This window comes from Phragmites australis, chromosome 3 (genome assembly GCF_958298935.1).
Source record: "Phragmites australis chromosome 3, lpPhrAust1.1, whole genome shotgun sequence".
Taxonomy (NCBI): domain Eukaryota; kingdom Viridiplantae; phylum Streptophyta; class Magnoliopsida; order Poales; family Poaceae; genus Phragmites; species Phragmites australis.
This window is the reverse complement of record NC_084923.1, coordinates 20,562,413-20,583,086: the sequence shown is the minus strand read 5'-3', so window position 1 is coordinate 20,583,086 and position 20,674 is coordinate 20,562,413. Positions and strand designations below refer to the sequence as shown.

The following is a 20,674-nucleotide window of genomic DNA, read 5'->3' as shown; positions in this document are numbered from 1 at the left end:
TGCAGTGGACAACTTCAAGGTGCTGCCAATACGGTACCTCCCACAATATCGATCTCTTCTTCCACATGCCACTCATATCCTTAGATTTTTTACTCCCCTTTCCAAACACAACATCGAGTTCTTTAACCATATTGTGCGCCTCTTGACCACTGTAGTGCCTTGGAAATAATCCCTCTCCCTCATTCCGTCAAATTGTTCCTTCATATTATGGTACAGGTGATACCTGATAAGGAACCTACGGTGGTGCATGAACACTGTTTTACACGAGTGGGGTGGCCACATACTCGCGGTACCATATAAGCAATGAGGGCATGCCATGCCTACTTATTTACTCTGGCTCAAAAAATTACATAGTGCAGGTAACTCATTAATCGTGCAGAACAACAAGACATGTAGTGTGAACTTCTCTCTTTTGTACGCATCTCGTACTTGCGCTCCTTCGTTCCACAATATCTTTAGATTTTCCACCAATGGTCTTAGGTATACATCAATATTGTTCATAGGTTGTTTCTTGCCTTGGATAAGCAACGACATCATCAAGTACTTCCGCTTCATACACAACTAAAGAGGTAGGTTGTAAATACTGAGAACAACTGACCAAGTTTTGTGTCTATTGCTCATATTCCCAAAAAGGATTCATCCCGTCCGTGCTCAAAGCAAACCTTATACTCCTCGGTTCTGCACCAAAGTCATCTAAGGTCGTGTTGATGTTTCTCCACTGGGCAGAACCGGTAGGGTGTCTTAGCTTTCCATCTTGCTTGTGGCCCTCTGAGTGCCAGCACAATAATTTAGCCTCTTTTTTTATTCATAAACAAACACTTAAGACGCGGAATTATAGGTAGATATCATACCACCTTAGCGGGAATTTCTTTCTTCACCTCATTATCGTCTGATTGACTCTTATGCTTGTATCGAGATGCTTTGCACACTGGACATGAATATAAGTTTGATAGATCTTTACGGTAGAGAATACAGTCGTTCGGACATGCATGTATCATTTCTACATCCATCCTCAATGGACAAAGAACCTGCTTTGCTTCATATCTGCTTTTGGACAGCTTGTTTCCATCTGGAAGCATGTCCAATAAGAGTTCTAATAGCATCGTGAAACTTTCATCTGACCAACCATCACTTACTTTCAATTTAAGCAGTTCAAGCATGAATGACAGCTTTCTGTATTCTGGTTTGCATATAGGGAACAACAGTTTCTCCGAGTCCTCAATCAAGCACATGAATTTGTTAAAGTCTCTATGAGTACTCAAGTTCACATCTATATCGCACAACATCTGATCCAACCTATAATCGTTATCTACACCACCACAATCATTATCATCTCTTCTTACATCGACTTCAGGTTCTTTGATGATACCAACGTCTTCATGTAACATATTTTGCTCTTCACCATATTTAGTCCAACACATGTAGTCCAGTTTAAAGCCCCTAATAATCAAGTGCGCTCATATCTATAGGGCTACATTCTATCTAAGAAAGGATCTTCCGTTTCTACAATCACAACATGGATAATATATAAATTCAACACCCTTCTCCAAACGATCCTCCTCGGCAATTGCCAGAAAAGCCATCATACCATCAAGGAACCCTTAGTTCGTACGAGAACCGTACATCCAGCCACGATCCACTTAAAATGTATAAAGTAAATTAATGTCAAATTAACCTAATAAAAAAGAGCAACCAAACTTTTCGTCGAAAAAATGGAGCTACCATGCAAATGACAATTCATTTAAAAATAATTAATGATTACAATTATATTATATACATGTATATCTAAAAATAAGGGTTAACATCAATTCAAAACTTTTCATTAAATACTATATAGTTATTGATAATTTTATGTTTATATGCCAAAAATCCAAAATTTATCTAGAACACTAGCTTAAAACTAGCCATTTATAGTAACACATAATTCAATCTTGATCTATATTTTGAGCATCATATATACCTAGAGCAATTAATATATTCTAGATCATCATTAAAAAATCTAAATCTAGATGTAGATACAGTTCATCATCATCTAATGAATAGAATGTCATCATAAAAAAAATCTAGATCTAGATCTAGCTACCTCTCCAAAACCAAATCTAGACTATATAAACCAAATTAGAACATAATGCTTACCTTGGAGTAACAACTGCCAATGAATGTTACGTAAGAAACCAGCAAAGTAGTCACCACATTAGTGACAACTGCTTAACACGCGTCATTAATGACCTATTAGTGACGTATCTAATAAGGACACGTTACTAATGTCCTTTCTGATTGGGACCAGATATAAACCCGTCACTAATGAGTGATCATTAGTGATGGGTCGTAACATAACGTGTCACTGATAATAATAGTGATGGGTCAAGTTGTGACCTGTCACTAATGACTAGGTTATCAGTGACGGGTCGTCCTAAGCCAATCATTAGTGACGGGTCAAGTTGTGATGGGTCAAGTTGTGACCTGTCACTAATGATAAGGTCATCAGTGACATATCGTCCTAGGCCAGTCATTAGTGATGGGTCACAACTTGACCCATCAATAATGATCCACTCATTAGTGACGGATCGTCCTATGCCAGTCATTAGTGACGGGTCAACTTGTAATTTATCACTAATGACCAACTCTAGTCACTAATGATGGTATTCGCAAATATTTTTTATTTTTATTTTGTTTTTCTCTTATTTTTTTCTCACCTCAGTAGCACTAGAATAGGAATCATTGTATATTTCTGCTCAAGTTTGATGTAAGGTATGGCGGCTATGGGTACAAATACACGTTTCAAAAACGATGTAGAAACTTATGGGGCGAGAACTCAATATTCCAAGCTGTTTTTAGCCTCAAAAAATTCTCCGAACTTGACAAAGTGGGAGAGAAACGGATGTGACTTTTTTTAGATGTCCATAGAGTTAAAAAAAAACATCGAAATCAGAGTCTGTATACAAAGATTATGCTTGTTTTACTAAATGCACTCCAGGTCACCTATCAAACTATAACCCTCGAAAAAATTTGGCAAAATTCGGCAAAGAAGGTTAAAAGGATAAAATATCCGATTTCTATCATAACTACGTGATAACAGAGGTGGTAAGGTGGCTACACACGCAAGAAGGAGGTCGCGGGTTCGATTCCCATGTAATGCAAACTTGAAAACAATGTGAAAAAAGTGTGGCTTGTGAGGCATATGGGATGGGCCTGTGTTGGGATGGCTCGAGTGAAAAAATATTTTTTTGACTATTCTTGTGCCCAAAAAATACAAAAAATGTTTATCGGTCATTAGTGACGGGTCAAGATTACAACCCGTCACTAATGTTTAGTCAATAGTGACAGTCACGGTTACGACCCATCATTAATAACTAAACATTAGTGATTATGACCCGTCACTAATGACCTATCATTAGTGATGTGATAAGAGTGACGGGTACGGGACCCGTCACTAATACCAGTTATCACCTGTCACTAATGACTTTTTTTACATAGTGGAATCTTCAAGTTTTCACTAAAAACTAACAATTTTTTGGTCAAAATCATCGGCCTCTTCCTCCAAAAGTTGTGCACAGTAAATCCAAAGCTGCATTGTGTTCTGCTTCAGACAAGCTCAATCTGGAGATACGAAATGATGTACTATTTTAGCATTATAGACGGCTTCATATTTGGAGACGTCTGTAGTAAAGTGTCCCACCTCCCTTGGTCATTTTCTTAGATGGCTCATAATTCTCGTCTTTGTATTAATTTTACGGATGGTTCCTGTTTGGTGACATCTATGCTATTTATTTTATCACAGACAACTTCAAATACAAGTCGTCTATATTAATGTTACGGATGGTTCTTTTTTTGGAGCCGTCTGTATTAATATTACAGACGGTTCCAAATGAAAATCATCTGCACTAAAAGTGTCCCACCACTTTCGGACGCATCTCGTCATCTTTGCAAACAGTTCCTTTTTAGACCCGTCTGTAATGATCTTTAGACAGACGACTCTATAGAACGGTCTGTATAGGGATGTCTCATTAAATCATTTATATAGTAGTAATTATAGAAAAAAAAGCGTCTACTCACATAAAAAGGTATCATATTCTCTCTCTCTCCATTCAGAACGACATAGACATGATGATGGTTTGTCTGGCCAGTATTGTTGCCGGTTCTAAAGTAGCAGAAAGCGATGGATGTGGTGTCGAGCGGTAGGATGTTGACGCTAAGGATGTCGTAAAGAGTAATGGTGTTGAAGTAGGAAATGACATCAGACTACGTATCTAATGGCAAATGATTGAGGCGGATGCAACGAAAAAGAGAAGCCTATTGACCCGTACGGCCACCGACATCATCGATAGGGGAGGATATACACATATCTATACTGCCACTATAAGAAATATGTCATTCTATGACACAAATCAATTATGTCATGAATGATCAATAATTTGTGATGATCCTACCATTTGCATTTTATGATGATTATATATTTTCGTCATTAAAGGTAGAATATTTTGTGACGATTATATATTTTCTTCATTAAAGGTAGAATATTTTATGATGATTTATATTTTCTCCATAGAAATGTAACAAACTATGACAACACCAATATAATTTGCCAAAAAAAACATTGTTGGACCTTTAAATTTTAAGCTGTTTGGATATTAAGTTGGCCCCCTATCTGGGCTAGCACGCATGCTAGCACTTCTCTTGGCTTTCGTCCTTGGTTGCGAGGGCAAAAGCATGATATTCATATTATTTCAAAGATACAAAATCAAAAAGATGACTCCAACAACTGATCCTTTTAAATTAGAAAATATATTTTTTTGTTCCACTTTTATCAAATTTCAGGGTATCATTTATAATTCAAGTAGAAAATTGGTCCTCAAAAAATTCCTCTTAAAAATCGTAGACACATTTGGCCCCATCTAGAACGTGAAATTTCTTCCAATTCATAGGAAGAGAATTTGACTAATATATGTAAATTCCTATAAAATACATATTTACACCCTATGAATCTTAGAGTTATATAAATTTGCAAAACATGGCAGCCTTTCCGTCCCATTTTTCCATCAAAATTTTGACAGCCAAACTCCTGCTTGGTGCTAGTGAAAATTTTAGGTGTGAAACTCCATTTGCACCCTATAATCCTTTCTGATTCTCTACTATCTCCCTTTACCTCTCTCTTTTCCCCATTCACCTCCGCTCCCGTGCTCCCCTTCCTCACAATCTCACCTCCTATGCCAGGGCCCTCCACCTCCTCTCCCATGTTGTTGCAGCCAGATCTTGGGCTTGGGCATGTTAGGTGACGGTTTCTCCCAGATCCACTTGCTCTTTGCTGCCTGCTCTATGATTTAGCTATTTCTCTAACCCTAGTCTGTGTTTATGGCAGCAGCTCCAGCCGTCCAACGACGACCCTCTCGATTGTGCACAGCAGAGGCAGTGGAGGGTTCTCCTAGTGGAGGGTTGCGCACAGAACATAACAACTTTCATGACGATAAAGTAGTTGTCATGCACTACTACATAACTACATATCAGTGTAGGTTGAAAAACGGTTTCATTGTCAATTTTTCAACCAGCACAATTGCATTTTTCAGAGATTAAAAAAAAGAGAAAATTGGCAGGGGCGGCATCCAAGCCAGGTCGGAATCGAGCTGACTCGAATGTCGCACCCACCGCCGCTCCCCCGCCCCCACTGCCGCCGCCGCTCCCGCTGCCGAGCTCCCCTTACTCCAAGTGCGCATGACCCCTCCTCCGCCCCACGCCTCACGCTCTCCACCATCCCCACCTCGCTTCCTCCACGGCCGTGTATCCGGCTGGCGCGCTTGCTGCCGTCACCGCATGCTTGTCGTGCTTCTCCACGCAGAGCTCCTCCATGTCATCGCCCTCCTTCATGCCATCGCCTTCCTCCACGCTAAGCTCCTCCACACCGAGCTCTTCCCCGTTGTGCTCCTCCATGCCGTCGCCCTCCTCGCCATGCTCCTGTTGGGGAACAGGTTGGCTACGCTAGCCTAAAACAAAAAATTTCTACCACATTCACTCAGGAAACCATATAAGTAGGAGATCATAGATCGTTACCACTTGATGAGCAGTACAACAGAATTAGAGTTGGAGTAGACCGATCTAATGTCGTGCATGTCAAACTCCTCGAATAGCTTCTTGATCAGGTCTGCGGCCAGCCTCACGCAGGTGGTCGTGCTACTCGACCAACTCTGAGAAGGTGGTCATGCTCCTCAACCAGTTCTAAGCAGGTGGTCATGCTCCTTGACTAGTTCCTCGACCAGCATCGAGCAGATTTGTCGCATCATCGACAAGCTCTGATTGGTCATGTCACGTTCTGCGACCAGCACTGAGCAAGTATATCGACCAGCCGAGTAGGTCCTCGACCAGTCGAGCCATGGCGTTAAGATTTACATGTCGAGATTAGCGCCTCTATGGTATCCACATGTACTAGGCAGAATCACCGAGTGTCGATGTGCTAGTACCACATGCACGACTAGGATTTTAGTAGATCATGTGGAGGGTTGCTTCTCGGGTTTCGGAGTGGCTCTCCGTCGCACACCCCACCCCATGCCTCTCCTTATATAGAGCTCACTAATGGCCTTCTATGTTGGAAGCCCTTTAGAATTCTAATACCTTAGGGATAATAATCCAATCAAACCCATATATGAATTCAATTCGCATGTTTTGTTCCAATCCATTAAGTGTGTCACCCGTTAGGTTCATATACAAACAGCTACGACTCTAAAAATCTTTCCAAACAGAAGTCAATAGCAGTCCCTCGCAGGATATGTTGACTCCCGAGTATACATAAAGATCATATATGCTGAACCTTGATATACACATGCACCGATCCCTTTGCCTCACGATACCAGTCAAGCTCAAGACGAGATACATGCCACTCTTGTGATAGCTCGACCATTCACTTGATCCGAAGCCCATGTCTTTGAAATCCAACGATCGTAATGCCTATAAAAATGGAAAATGAAAGAGCCAAAGTAATAAGAAAATGACTAGTCACTATGAAGCTAAAGGGTATCATACCCTGGGGATTACGAAATAACGAAAAAGTAAAAGTGACCGAGATGCGAGGGAAAAACTTTTGTTTAACATTTCCGGAATCGACTCGACATGTTAGAAGGAGCTAAATCAATAGGTGCCAGAGCTGCTACAATGTTCATTACTATAAAAAAAAATATCCAATGTGTCTCCTCTCTTTATTTTCTTTTATTAAATTATCCATATTTCATCTTCTTTTTAAAAATTTCCATTTTAGTTTTTCTAGTATTTTTTTCGTTGGTGAATCGGTCGAAAACTTGAACTGCGTACATACATTTCTTTTAAAAAATGTAAAGCCAAGAGAGATATAAAAACTGGTGCTATTGCGGCTACACCTCCCGCTTTGTCAAGTATACTACAAAGAATGACATGGATCGGTAGGAAATACTATTCCTAGACGAAACGGAATACCTATTATATTTGAATTAATTCCTATTATACAAAAGGGTCCAGATAGACTGAGCAAAAAAGGGCTTCATTTCGATTCTCCAATTTGGAAAATCACAAGTAGTGGATTCATCATGATTAACTCTTAAACCATATTGACATGACTATGCACTTTCTCAATCCAACTACCTCAATGGGCCCAGAGATATCTCTTCCGTTATTAAGGAGGGGCAAATTTCATCTTGATCTCTCACACCCCATGACATATGCAAAATATAGATAGCACAACTTTAAATAGAAACAGTACTACAAAAAGGTCTAACAGTGCCGGTTGAAAATCGGTTTCACTGACGGTTTTTTAACCAGCATAAAATACTCGGCACTGATAGTTGGCATGCATGCACTTGTTTTCGTACAAGTATAGCCTAACAATTGTTTTGGTTTCCGAAGAAGTGTGCCTTAACTTGCTAGGAATGCTCATCTTGCATAGATACGATCTCTTGAAAACAACCATATGCAATTCATTAGCCAGCATCTATCTTTTTTTTTTGCCAACAACAACACAAAACCAAGTTTGAAACAACAGCACACTATAACGGATCTACAAGCCACATATGTTATGGATCTACCAAATTGTGCCAAATATGCGGACAAACCTCACATATCTACCAAGAACAAGCACCAAAAATTCTGAAAAAATGGCAAAAGTAGATACACACTACCTCACAGCTTGCTACAGTGGCAGCATGTGACGTTGGAAGAGGACTCAAAGAAGAGACTGAGGGAGGAAGAGGCAGCGAGGTCAGTGGACATAATGCGGTTGCTGACAATGGAGAGGAGGACGGGGGAGTCGCTGGCGAAGAAGGCATGACTCCGTGGTACAACACACCTAGGATGTTCTGAAAACCATAGATCAAGGCGAGAGGTGAGCACTGAACAAGGGGAGGTGGGATGGTAGGAGGCTTTAGGGGAGGAGGGGTACCGGCTCTGGTGTCGCCAGCCTTGCTTTAGTGCTGGCTGCGGGACAACTCGATGAGCTGATCTGATGGAACCTGGTTGACCTGTGAGCTGGGCGACAGTAGTTCAAAGGGTGAGCGAGGCACAACGGGGTGAGAAGAATGGTTGGGCCTCAGTATATTCCATCATGGATGAGCTCGTTCGACCAAAATCGCCGCACAAGATGGTACAAGATCTACAATGAATATTCCAAAATGTACCAGCTCATCCTAGATGACATGGTGCAATTCGACCAACCAAACACTAGGTTGTCCTCATATCCTGGATCACCTGGTACATGTACTAGTTCATACAAGGAACCAACATAGCGTTAGTGATTATACAGGGATTAATCACAACTTATGTTCTTCATTATTGAGGAGTTATTGGTCATGTAAATGTCAGGTTGGATATGTACGGTCGGATATGAGGGACATAGGGTATTTAGGAGTCATTTATATGGAGTGTGTAAAGTAGTATATGAGTTATGAGTTATGCCAGTCGTGATGTTTCAGTTCTTAGTACATATGACACAAGACATATATTTTTGTACAATCAAATTTTTAAATGTTTTGAATAAGAAATATAGGCTATACTATTGTGGCTTTCGGTTTAGTTGTGCTCCCAAATCGAGGTCACCCTACGGATAAACCAATTTTCCTCCTCCTCCCTTTCCTCCTTCGTTTCGTTCCTCTTCCTTCTTGATCTCTCTTGGTGTTTTCCTCTTCACGATTTTTGGCCATTGGCTAACGCCACTAAGTAGATTATGAAATAGGAGAGAACCTATTACCTATGGTCCAACAGAGGAGAGAGATAACATTAGGATTGTCTATCTAAATAACAAAATTTACAGGGATGATACAACTTGTATTAACACAATAAGGCATAAGAGAGCTACTTTTTTCAAGTTGTGTCAAGTTGTGAGGGAATGCTATTTGCTACATGACACTATACATGCATGCATGGAGGAACAAGTTGCCATGTTTTCTAATACAGTTGGACACAACCTTAGGTATAGCATGATGAGTACTAATTTCAATAGATCCAGCGAAATAGTTAGCCTATATTTTAGACTAGTCCTCCATTCCATAGGTGAGCTAAGAAATAATCTTATTCAGCCACCTTCCTTGAGACCCCAACCAAAATTGCAGGGAACCCAAGATGGGATCCATATTTTAAGGTAAGTCACTTGATTTTTGTAACATATAATTGTATGGTGTCGTATTTGTAGGTGCTGTTTGATTTTTTAATGTGTTAACTTTAATAGGATTGTATTGAAGCTATTGATGGAACACATATAAGAGCATCTGTTAGTAAGTCTATAGAGCTAGCCTTCCATGGTAGAAAGTCATTTGCAACTCAAAATGTGATGGCGGTTGTAGATTTTGATTTGTAATTCACTTATGTCTTGGCGGGTTGGGAGGGGACAACACATGATGTTGTTGTTCTAGCTGATACACTAGAGCATGAGAATGGCCTTTGAGTCCCTGAAGGTAACAGAATTGTTTTATAGAAGTTTATGCCCTTACCAGTTTTTTATAACCAATATAATCACTATATTCGCAATATCTTAGGAAACTTCTACCTAGTTGATGCTGGATATGGAGCTAAACCTGTGTTCATACCACCTTTTTGAGGTATAAGGAACCACTTGAATGAGTAGGGGATTAATCATGTGCAAAATGAGAAGGAGTTGTTCAATCTAAGGCACTCTTCTGTATGTGTGATTACAGAGCGTGACTTTGGATCACTTAAGAGGAGGTTCAAAGTTCTTAACGATTACATCCCATTCTTCCCTTTCCGTACTCAGGTCGATGTTGTCATAGCTTCTTGCATCATTCACAACTGGGTTATTTCTCTAATAAACTCTCATTGTATCGGAGAACATTTTGACACCTAACCCCGAGAGGACAACAATGCATCAAGAAAATGAGCATAGTTTCATGGTTGACAAGAGGCAGTTGATTTCTGAGAGAATGTGGGCAGACCGTCAAAACTACTATGGCCATTAATTTTGTGTTCATATTGTGTTGTTTCATCTTGTTTCTATTATCATATTTGATGTATTAATTAAGTTGTGGACCATGTAATGTATGTTTGTGTTAATTCATGAGACATTTTGTTGTTCATTCATAAATCATTGTTCATTGAGAGCTTCTTGTTTATTCATAAATTCTTGTTCATTCATAAATTGTTGTTCATTCATAAATTATTTGGGATTGTATGGAAACTACTTGGTAGGAGATGAACCAAGAACAAAATGGAGACAACATGGCAGGTGGCGATGGGCAGATTGTATGGACAAATGCAATGTCAACCTTTATACTTACCTACTTGACTTAGCTTGTGGCAAGTGGCACAAAAACTTCATCGGGCTTCAAGCAAATTCATCTCAATGGTTGTGCAAGAGCTTTGAATGAGAACCTTTCTGTTGCTGTCACCGGTTAACGGATTAGTAACCACCTTAGAAAGTGAAAAGGATATATGCAAAGATTGAAAAGCTGAAGAACTTGAGTGAAGCTCTTTGGGATGAAAATACTTGCACTATCATTCTTGGGCCAGAGTATTATAATGCCCACATTAAGGTTAGTATTTCTTTTAATGATGAAGGACTATCTTTTCAGTATGAAGTGTTGCTTACTATATGTATTTTTGTTACTGCAGGAACACCGCGATGATGCCAACTACTTGAACACTCTATTTGAGTACTATATGAGATGGCGACTATCTTTGGTAATAGTTTGGCAACTGGTGCATATGCTAAGGGACCAAATGGGCCTCTTGCTCTAGATGTCATTACTGCAGATAAGGCATCACCAGGCACATCCACTGCAGGTGTTACATCAACCAATGAACAAGTGGGTGATGAAGAGGAAGTAGAGTCAGGCAACACGACTGGGGACAGCTCAGGTATCAAACCACCACATGCAAAGAGGCCTAAGATAGGTGTTGATGATGACTTGGTGGCTATGACGAGCAGAATTCTTGGTCAAATAGTCGCAGCTATAGCGAAGGTGGCAACTCCGGACACTGATGTTCCTAAGGGACTATACAATAATATGATGAGTATTTCAGGATTTGAAGCGGCACATCTGGACCACTATTACACATATTTGTATGAGAATCTTTCTCAACAGAGCATTCTACAATCTGCCTCTGTCAAGCAAGATGATATGGGTTGCCAGGTACATCAAGAAGCACCTGGCAGAAATAGATCCCTAGCTTTGATTATTGGTTGTTTATGTGTAATGTTGCTAGGTTATGTTTAGTCGTAGTATGAAATCCTTTTGTACTATTGGCTATTGCCTCATGTTGGTTGTGAGCATTGCTCAGGCCTACAGTGTGGTGAAAATGATTTTTTGCTAAGTTGTATTAATGTTGACAACTAATACTATGGATGTTTATTTGGCTACTGTCAGGTTGATGTGTCTAGTTATTTTTTTCTCATTTTGCTTTACTATTGTATGTTACAAGACTGTTAGAAGGATGTTTGGCCATTGAATGACCTGTTGTGTGCTACCAAGATTCAGAGTTGATGTTTGTGTGTTTGTTGCTTCTTTGTGCTGATGGTATATGTTGTTCTAATGTAGTGTTATGATGAGATGTTCTAATTCAGCCAAAAAGATGGTTCATGTGAATTTATAAAACAAGATGTCAATAGAGAATGATGCACATTTCTAATCTAACCTTCTTCATACACTATAACACAAAATCTCATTCATGATTGACCTGTCTATGTAATTACTATGTTCTTCTAAAATGATATGTGTTTGCATTTTTTTCAGCATCATGTCAGTGCAATTTTTATCATCATGTTAGACAATTTCTTCTTGTCTTTTGGAAGGTTGTCTGTGCTTGTGCTTCAACAAGTTTGGAAGACTTGAATTTGCAAATCTGGTGGTGTTGAGCTGACCCATTAAATCTTGGCTTGGATTGTCTAAAATTCTGATGTTTCTCTTGACTTGGCTGGTGAAAGCTAATCATCTCCCCTTTTATCGTTAGATTTTCCCAATACATATTCTTGATTTTTTTTCATAGTATTCTGAGCATCAATCTCTGGCTTCAATTTTTCCTTCAATATGCATGCAAGGACCTGATCCAAGACATGCTGAAATGGACTGGTTTCAGTAGCGAATACTCTGATCATAGCAAACCTGATGTCTGAAAAATACATTGTGAATAGCAAATTCCAAAACAGAAAGCAAAATAATTTGGTCTACTACTTACAAAAGCAATATTTATGTACCGCTTACGATAGCATATGAAGAGAAGGTAAGCTCAACCTAATAAGGGAGGAGGAAAACCCACTTCACAGGGTACAAGCAACCAAGCAAAAGCTTATATAAGATATCTTATTTCATACGATCAACTAAACATAAATATATAGCATTCTATATAGCTTACTGAACATCATATCTGTATCAGCTCATCTATAATCAATTCATCCAGCTAAACCATACTATACAGAATCATCTTCCATGCGAGCAAACAAACACTACCTAACAGCAGCAACAACGGATTCTCTGGCCACTAGAGCTTCGATAATTCACATCGCATCCATGGACACGAGAAGAACGGCAAGTGCAACGGCGGACAGAGCAGTCAAGCTGGCGGCGCCGCGGCACCCGCTGTTGTAAGGGTTGAGCATGCTGCTCGGTCCCCCGCCGAACGTCCCGCTCCCGTTGAAGGTCCCCGACGGGCCGAACGACGACGGCGGGGTGCCGAACCCGCCGGTTGGGGGCCCGAAGCCGCCGCCCGCCGGCGGGGTGAAAGCGGTGGGAGGGGCCGTGCCGACAGCGGGGGGACTGAAGTCGGACGACGGTGGGCTTGAGACGACCGGAGGAGCGAAGCCCGACGGAGGGCTGGAGCCGACCGGAGGAGTGAAGCCCGACGGAGGGGTGAGGCTGGTCGGAGCGCTCGCACCCACCGGCACGCTCGAGTTGGACCCTCCCGCCATGGAGCTGCACGCATACCAAGAAGACGAAAATGTGTCAAGTCTCTGCGAGTCTTGTCAGAACGGGTGCATGCAGAATGCAGAGTGCGATCATCGTTGAGGCTCACCTTCCCGCGAAGACGCATGATCCAGAGCCTGAAACCAGCCGTCACACGAAACCATTAGCGTTCATGAACATTGCTGCTTAATCTCAAGCTGTAGAAAAAGATTGTGATCAGATTAATTACTGGGATCGTTGGTGGTGATGGTGGCGGTGCCGTTGAACGAGCAGGTGGCGCCGGTGCTGGCCATCTTCTGGTAGTAGTCGTTGTAGGCGTAGGATGCCAGCGCCGCCAGGTTGTTTTGCTTGTAGCAGGGCCCGCCGGACTGGATCGCCGAGCAGTCAGCGTGGCCTGGCCCGCACGCCCAGTTGATCCCCGCCTGCAGCGCCGCCGGGTCCGCGCTCTGCAGCGCCACGCAGAACGTCCCCGTCGCTAGCGACCGCCGCTTGGCTCCTTCAGCTCCAGACTGATCATGACCCCTCAGCAAGTAGCTGTAGCTGTAGTACACCGCTACTACACCGCTGGCTCCGAGCTCCCCCGCGATCACGGGAACGCCCGAGACGCCTAGCGCGCGCATCGCGGCGTACGCGCCGTCGACCTTGGCGTCGGTGGACTCCGACGGACGGGACTTGAGGAACAGCGGCGAGCTGGTCCCCTTCAAGAACCGCAGCACGTGTCCCACGACGTCGGACCACGCCGGAGCGACCAGCGCCTCCCCGGACATCGCGCTCGACACCTTGACGCGGCCGTCGAGGCCCGCGGCGGCGAGGGCCGAGCGGAGGTTGAGAATCGCCGGGACCAGGAAGTAGGCGTTGCCGGGGGAACCGAGCAGCACGTCGTCCCCGGCCAGGACGTGCGTGATCCTGGTCGCCGGGAGGAACCGAGCGACGTTGGCGACGACCCAGAGGTCGGCTTCCTCCTGGAACTCGGCGATGTGCTGCAGTTGCTCGCTGGGGATGGTGAGCATGACCTCTGACTCGCTGCCGGCCAGGGATCGCAGCAGCTCGGGGTCCGCTTCGCATACGCGAGCTTGCTTGGTCTGCTTAGACTGGACAATCTTGGCGAACTCAGACGGGGAATTTTCTGAAGACATCATGCCTGGCAATTATGAAAAATAGCGAACCTTTTATAAGTTAAGGCGGAGGATCCTTACAGTCGAGTTCATGAACATTTACGTAAAGCAGAATGTATCCTTAACAAATTCAATCGGTTTGTCATGGTTCAGTTAAGCAAACTCCTTCCTGCAGGCACTTGCAATTACGTTCCAGAATTGTCAGGTCCTAGTAATGATTATACCTTCAATTAACTAGGCCAGCAATCAATCTTGTTTAATTACAGTAGTAGAAGGTTGAATTATTTGCCTGCAAGATTGCATCAGTGAAAACATGATGGACATTACGGCCAGGAACCAAACAGGCTATGGCTCAGAGCGTTCAGTATTTCAGTGGAGGGCCTCAAATCAAAACAGATTACTTACTACATATGCCAATCAAAATAATTTATCTTAACAAGGATAGCATCTGCACCATTCAGTTCCTTAAAACATGAGGAGATAACTGGTAAACTTGGACACGGCACATGTGTCGCGTATGATCTTGTTGAGTCGAGATAAGACATGAAAAGGGGGAAAAGCACGAGCATATATATCCTCTAGCCTTTAATTTGTAGCTTAAAAGCCCCCTTTGCAATGCTGCACACTTTATGAATTCAACATGATCATGCATTTCTAGTGAAGTAAAGAATCTTACCGACAGAAAAGAACATTCTTTTAGGGGAGCTAGGACAGAAAAAAGAAAAGCGAGGAAGGAAGCCGGTGCCACTGAAGACTTACGAAAAGCTGTCAGAACTTGCACGCAGCGTACCTGATGCACTGCAGAGAAGGAAGGCGAGCAAGAAGAAGCATCCCTGCCATCTTTTCTGCAACATCCTCGGATAACACGGTGTCCAAGCCGGGGTTTCTTCCAGCACCTCCTGCAACTGAAACTTTCAGCTGACGATTTCAGAATTTCGTGCAGAGATAATATTAACAATACGATAATCTGATGGTTAGAAGCTCGTGTCACTCTTGGAAGCTAGAGAAAGATAGTCGCAGCGAGCCCAGTGACCTTGGTTGGACCAGCGAGACGTGCACCAAAACTAGCATGTCAGTCAAGATCGGTTGGCAGGTTAGTTGAAGATGCTTCGAGGCAGAGGTCGAATCGTGTTTGCACCTACCAACAGTAGCCCTATCTACGCTGCGACGTCACGGGAAAAGAGGAAAAATAATTGAGATGCGACGAACGTTGGAGGCCAAGATGGGCTCGAACTCGCTGGTCACTGTTATGCTCCCGTGTCAGCGTCTGGCCACGAACCTGGCCATGCTGCGGTTGCTCGGGGTATGCTGCGCTTGGCTATGGACCGATGTGTCTGTTTATCCAAATGGTTGGTAAACTAGAACACCTAATTATGAGTAAGTGGTTATTATAACTATCCTATAACTTGTATCTCCCAAACTTAAAATATTTTCTCTCTAATTGTTGTGGTTTGTCGTTGTTTTGAACATCGGTATGGTCTCCGGTACACACTGTTGGATATTTGCCTTTCTTCAAGTATATATTATCCTTGATACAAATCTTTTATCACTGCCTTTAGATCTAATGGACAAATGAACGAGATAAAAAGTTCATATGTTGCCGACAGAACTACATCTTTGAAGTCATATAAAATAGTAAAATACACTAATGATCCTTAAATTTATTCGGATGTGTCATCCAAATTCCCAAACTCTTAAAATGCATATTCGAAGTCCTTAAACTTACTAAATATATCATTTAAGCATAAAATCCCGAAAATACCCAACGTTATGTGAGCGCTACCCGTGTGGGGAGAGAGAGGGTGACAAAGGATGCCTCGTCAGCAGGCGAAGGTTTTTTTGGGGATATTAAATCTAGATTACATATTTAGCAAATTTAAGGACCATAAATCTGCACTTTCAGAGACCCAAGCAAATTCATGGACCGTGGGTGTAATTTACTCTAAAATCAATTCATGTTAGGTTGGTATGCTAAAAATCTGTTTAGTAGAGCTTTCTCTTATCTAAATTCTCTGTAAGGAGTGATTATTTAAAGGAAGTGATTATGTGGCTGAAAATGATTTTTCAGTGATTCTCTAAAATAAAATATATAGAGAAAATGATTCTACGTAGGAAGTAAATCAGGAGAAGCTTTTTTTTTCAGCTTCCCAATTTCTAGTTCATTTCAAAGAATCACTCCTACGGATTCTACTCAGGGAACTAAAATCTAAAAGCTATTGTTTGGTAGAGCTCCCCTAATTCTAGCTAGGAAGTTGCTCTGAAAACTCTACCAAACATATCTAATAGCAGTAAGACATGTGACAAGAACGTCAAGTCTGTAGGTAAATTTAAGAAGCTGGATAAATAGCAACTAAACAGAAACAGAGGAGATCCTGATTCTTGAAGGGAGCTAACACCTAACAGTTGTTTCAAAAAGATGAGAACTAACTGTAGTAACCAACGACAACAAGGAGAACATGCCCAGAAAGAGCAATGTCAAAATTAACGCAATAGGACATAGCTAGAAAGAAGATACCCCGGATTGCATGAGGGAAAGAAGAGAACAAAAGGGAAAAGGAAACGAAGACGAAAGTCTATAAACAAACAGAGGAAGCCATGAACGGAAGACCGGTACCTTGGATCAGTGCTTCCTCCACTTGGCCTCCGAGGCCGAGCTTTGCCTTTGCTTCTCCCGGACGAAAGCTTGCCTCGACCGGAATGCTCGGTTGGGTAAGGGAGCCGAGCCAGCAGGTCCCAACAGAGGAGCAGAGTGTATCTTGGCGAAGGTCAGGCCCTGGCTTTATACGCACAAGAGCAGGAGCGATTAGGACGTTAACGACGGCAGTAGTTACACGGAGGTTCAAGTGAAGTCTGGAGAGGGAGAGAGAGAGGTGAGGCGGTGCAACAGCTGTGCTAGCTTAGCTAGAGAAGCAGACCAAGCGGCGACTTTGCGGTGCGTGCGTGGTGCGTACACACAGTGAAAAAGGCTCCGCTTCCTCTTATCTTTTTTTTTAATGGATGATTTTATTTGATTAAGTACTAACACAGTACAGTTAGATATTTATAAAATAAAAGGCAAAACAACTACAGGTTCTGACACTAACAATTTTAAGCTACTCTGAATACCACTTTCAAGCTGGATCGAAGAAGTCGACGCTGATACTTTCCCAACCGACAAAATAGGACCGATAAAAGCCATTAATTTTTTTAGCCACCATAAACAGCGTAAAACGGTATTAAAACGATAAACATACCGGACAACCCTATCAGACAAGGTAGAATACACATTCTCTTTTTGAAGAAAATAGAAATAATAACACCATTGAAAATCAACATGGTAAAACAGCAGGTTAGAGAATTATTGACAATGGACTACCTCGAATCAATTTAAATCACATCAATCTCATGTAAAACTGAAGATCATTAAATTAAATAAATAACAATATTAATCACTCGTGACAAGTAAAGTAAATTAAGATATATTTTAATTTGATTTCTTAAAAATGCTTCACATGTGTCCGCCTCGCCTCTAGTAGTTTTGATGTCGATTTGTTTTATTTCTGTTTACTCGTATGAACTCGTCGCTCGCGATAGTTTATTCCCCGGGGTTGCGGCTGCCGGAAGAAGCTGGTAGGTGGTAACTCGTGCCACGTAGTATCGACTGCCGCCGGCGTCGCCGAAAGATGGAGACTTGGTTCGGCGAACCCATCAAGGAGGGACGGGAGGACACACATTCTTTGCCTTCCGGTAGTTAACTGCTTCGGCTCGGCGTGGTGGTTTCAAGAAAGTATATGTCGACAGGAATTACCATCTTCTTTTCACAGAGAAATCCTCGCTCTCCGAAATGCCTTACAAATCCTAATAATGTGGAACTCTAAACCGAGGCGAACACAATTGTCGACAGTTGTTGGTACAACTCCGAGCTGAAAGTCCCAGAGAGAGAGATGATCAGATGAACCGAACCCCATGTGGTCAAACCAGAATATAGCCACCGCATCCGGCGACCAGCGGCCGTTCCGAGCTGGTGACCTATCCCCGCATCAGCTTCCAAAGTTCCAACCAAACGTGATCGGATCAGCATCCTCCTCAGTCCTCACCCTTCTCTCTTTACTTGGGTCCCTCTCGATCTGAGCGCTATCTCCCTCCCCTCTTTTGGTGCTCCAAGGCGAACCATTACCATGCATATGCCATTGTCTGCCAATATAATCCGGGCTTGCTTTTCGAAATCAGGTGACGGCGCAACACTAACCCATGGCGAGCTTTATGCCATTAGTGCCTTGCTTTGCGCTAACACCTGTATCTAGTTGCACCAGAAAGACAGAATGGCTAAAGAGCGCTGGCTCTCGGATAAGGCCTTCAAGAGGGAAGTCAGTGCTTTGCTGCGTCCTGCCTTTGGATTGCAGACGGGAGTCTCACATGCACACAATTCAATCGGTCGGCGGATCTTTTATAACAATATCTGTCCGCGCGTCATCTTTTGATGATTGGAAGCTTTGATGTTGTCGGCTCAACTATTTTACTGCAAGCTTTCATGATTTTCGCGAACCAGGGTTTAGGATTTCGGTTTAGAAAAAAAAAATGGGGACCTGCCAGTATTCTTTAAAAACTTCTGAAGTTTCGACTGGAAAATCCTAATTTGATCAAATTTCATCAAAATATAATACCCGTATACCCAATATCTAATTTTTTTTGTTGGGGGCGGGGGACCAAAATATGCTGAAATTCGGCCGAAATTTTGAAGCCTGTCGCGGACTCCCTACCTATTTGGACGACTCTCTCTCTCCCCCCCCCCCCCCCCCACCCCCCATTTTTATGGTTGAGGATTTGAAATTTGTACGGTGTTGATGACAGCTTGCGAAAGCAACAATAATACTTACACGATCAGAACATGTTTATCATACCTGTAGCATCTATCTCGCTTTTAGGCAACACTAATGACTGACACTACACATTCTGATTGTAATAACTAGTCAGAGGTTGTTCGATTCGTGCTCCTATATAGCCAAAGCAAAACTTGGTCTACGACCTCTTTGCGGCAACAGAATGATGTTTGGTTTTTGACCAATCTAAAAATGCCGACAACTAAAATCAGGGTAGCCGATTTTCTCACCAAAATGTGCTTTGCACTATTATAGAAATGATTTAGTATGACGTTTTTATACAGATAGTTTTAGAGACATCTATGCAAAGATGACAAGATGCGTCCGGAAATAGTTGGACGCTTTTAGAACAAAAGGTTTTAATTTGGAACCGTCTATAATATTAATATAGACATATCGTATTTGAAGTTATCCGTGATAAAACAAATATCATATATATCTAAAAACAGGAGCATTCTGAGAAAATGGCCAAGGGAGATGGAACGCTTTACGTTATTACAGACGGCTATCCGCTCCCTCGCTCCTAATTGGCCCGCTACGTCCCCACGGATCGCGTCTCTAAAATCCAATCCCCGCCATTAGCTTAGCATCAAATCGAGCAGGGACAACCCCACATCACACGAATCACTCCCCCAAAACCCTATAAACGAAGCCCATTCAAATCAAATCGCACGAAAAAAAACCAATCTAATCCCTCCTCCACCTCCAAATCCCCGCAGATCCCATGAGATGGATGGCGCCGACGGCAAGCTAAAAAGGCGGCGGTGGCAGGAGGAAGCTGTGCGGCCCAAAGAAGAAGCCGGTGTCACGGTTCGTGAAGGCTGAGCTCCAGATCCCCATCAACCGCATCGAGCACTACTTCAAGAAGGACTGGTACACGTATCGTGTGGGCACCGGCACCCTCGTCTATCTCGTTGCCGTCCTCAAGTACCTCACCACCGTCCTCGAGTACAAGGCACCCAAGAAGGTCGCCACCAAGTCCTCCAAGAAGTAGCAAGCGCTGATCTGATCTGATTAGTCATGTGGTGTGGTGTTCTTATCTTTTGTGTATCTAGTGTTGCATCATATATGGCATGATTGGATTTGAGCAGGGTCTAGTCTAACTCTAGCTGTAGTTGTTGGTGCTGGGATTTTCGTGGTCTAATTATTTAATGAGACGAAGGGCAAGTGTCTCACTTTTTTTTTCTTTGGTTCTGAATCTGATCTTGCAGTCTTGCTCTGCCTGCGCAAGTACCTCACTTATTCGTGAGGTTACTATATCTTGAATTGATTTGTGTTGTGAGACGCAGATCATCAAATGGAGATGAATTTCAGATAATCTGATGGCTCAGATAATGAG

General features: G+C 42.4%; 1 protein-coding gene and 2 pseudogenes across 3 annotated transcripts; 2 read left to right on the top strand and 1 right to left on the bottom strand.

Moving 5' to 3' along the window:
- The first annotated feature begins 5,709 nt into the window (after positions 1–5,709).
- On the top strand, positions 5,710–10,309 carry LOC133910584 (uncharacterized; annotated as a pseudogene).
- A 344-nt stretch (positions 10,310–10,653) lies between these two features.
- On the top strand, positions 10,654–12,020 carry LOC133910583 (uncharacterized; annotated as a pseudogene).
- A 706-nt stretch (positions 12,021–12,726) lies between these two features.
- Positions 12,727–17,324, bottom strand: LOC133912589 (glucan endo-1,3-beta-glucosidase 1-like). 3 transcript variants are annotated; one of them, XM_062355413.1, is made up of 5 exons: positions 17,091–17,324; positions 15,267–15,387; positions 13,591–14,502; positions 13,471–13,498; positions 12,727–13,370 (listed from the first exon to the last, which is right to left on the bottom strand). In XM_062355413.1, the coding sequence occupies exons 2-5, from the start codon at positions 15,328–15,330 to the stop codon at positions 12,956–12,958; spliced, it is 1,419 nt and encodes a 472-aa protein (XP_062211397.1). In that variant the 5' UTR covers positions 15,331–15,387; positions 17,091–17,324; the 3' UTR covers positions 12,727–12,955. The 3 variants fall into 3 exon arrangements, with proteins under 3 accessions (XP_062211397.1, XP_062211396.1, XP_062211395.1); XM_062355412.1 differs by having other exon boundaries at positions 15,267–15,375; XM_062355411.1 differs by having other exon boundaries at positions 15,267–15,381; positions 17,091–17,323.
- Between the last annotated feature and the right edge of the window lie 3,350 nt (positions 17,325–20,674).

What these genes read in the sequence shown, in the direction of transcription:
- LOC133912589 (XM_062355413.1), bottom strand. Translation starts at nt 15,330, where the DNA reads ATGTTGCAGAAAAGATGGCAGGGATGCTTCTTCTTGCTCGCCTTCCTT. An exon ending in CCTTCTCTGCAGTGCATCAG is followed by an intron (nt 14,503 to 15,266) that starts GTACGCTGCGTG and finishes CATAATTGCCAG; the next exon opens with GCATGATGTCTTCAGAAAAT. An exon ending in CATCACCACCAACGATCCCA is followed by an intron (nt 13,499 to 13,590) that starts GTAATTAATCTG and finishes GGCTGGTTTCAG; the next exon opens with GCTCTGGATCATGCGTCTTC.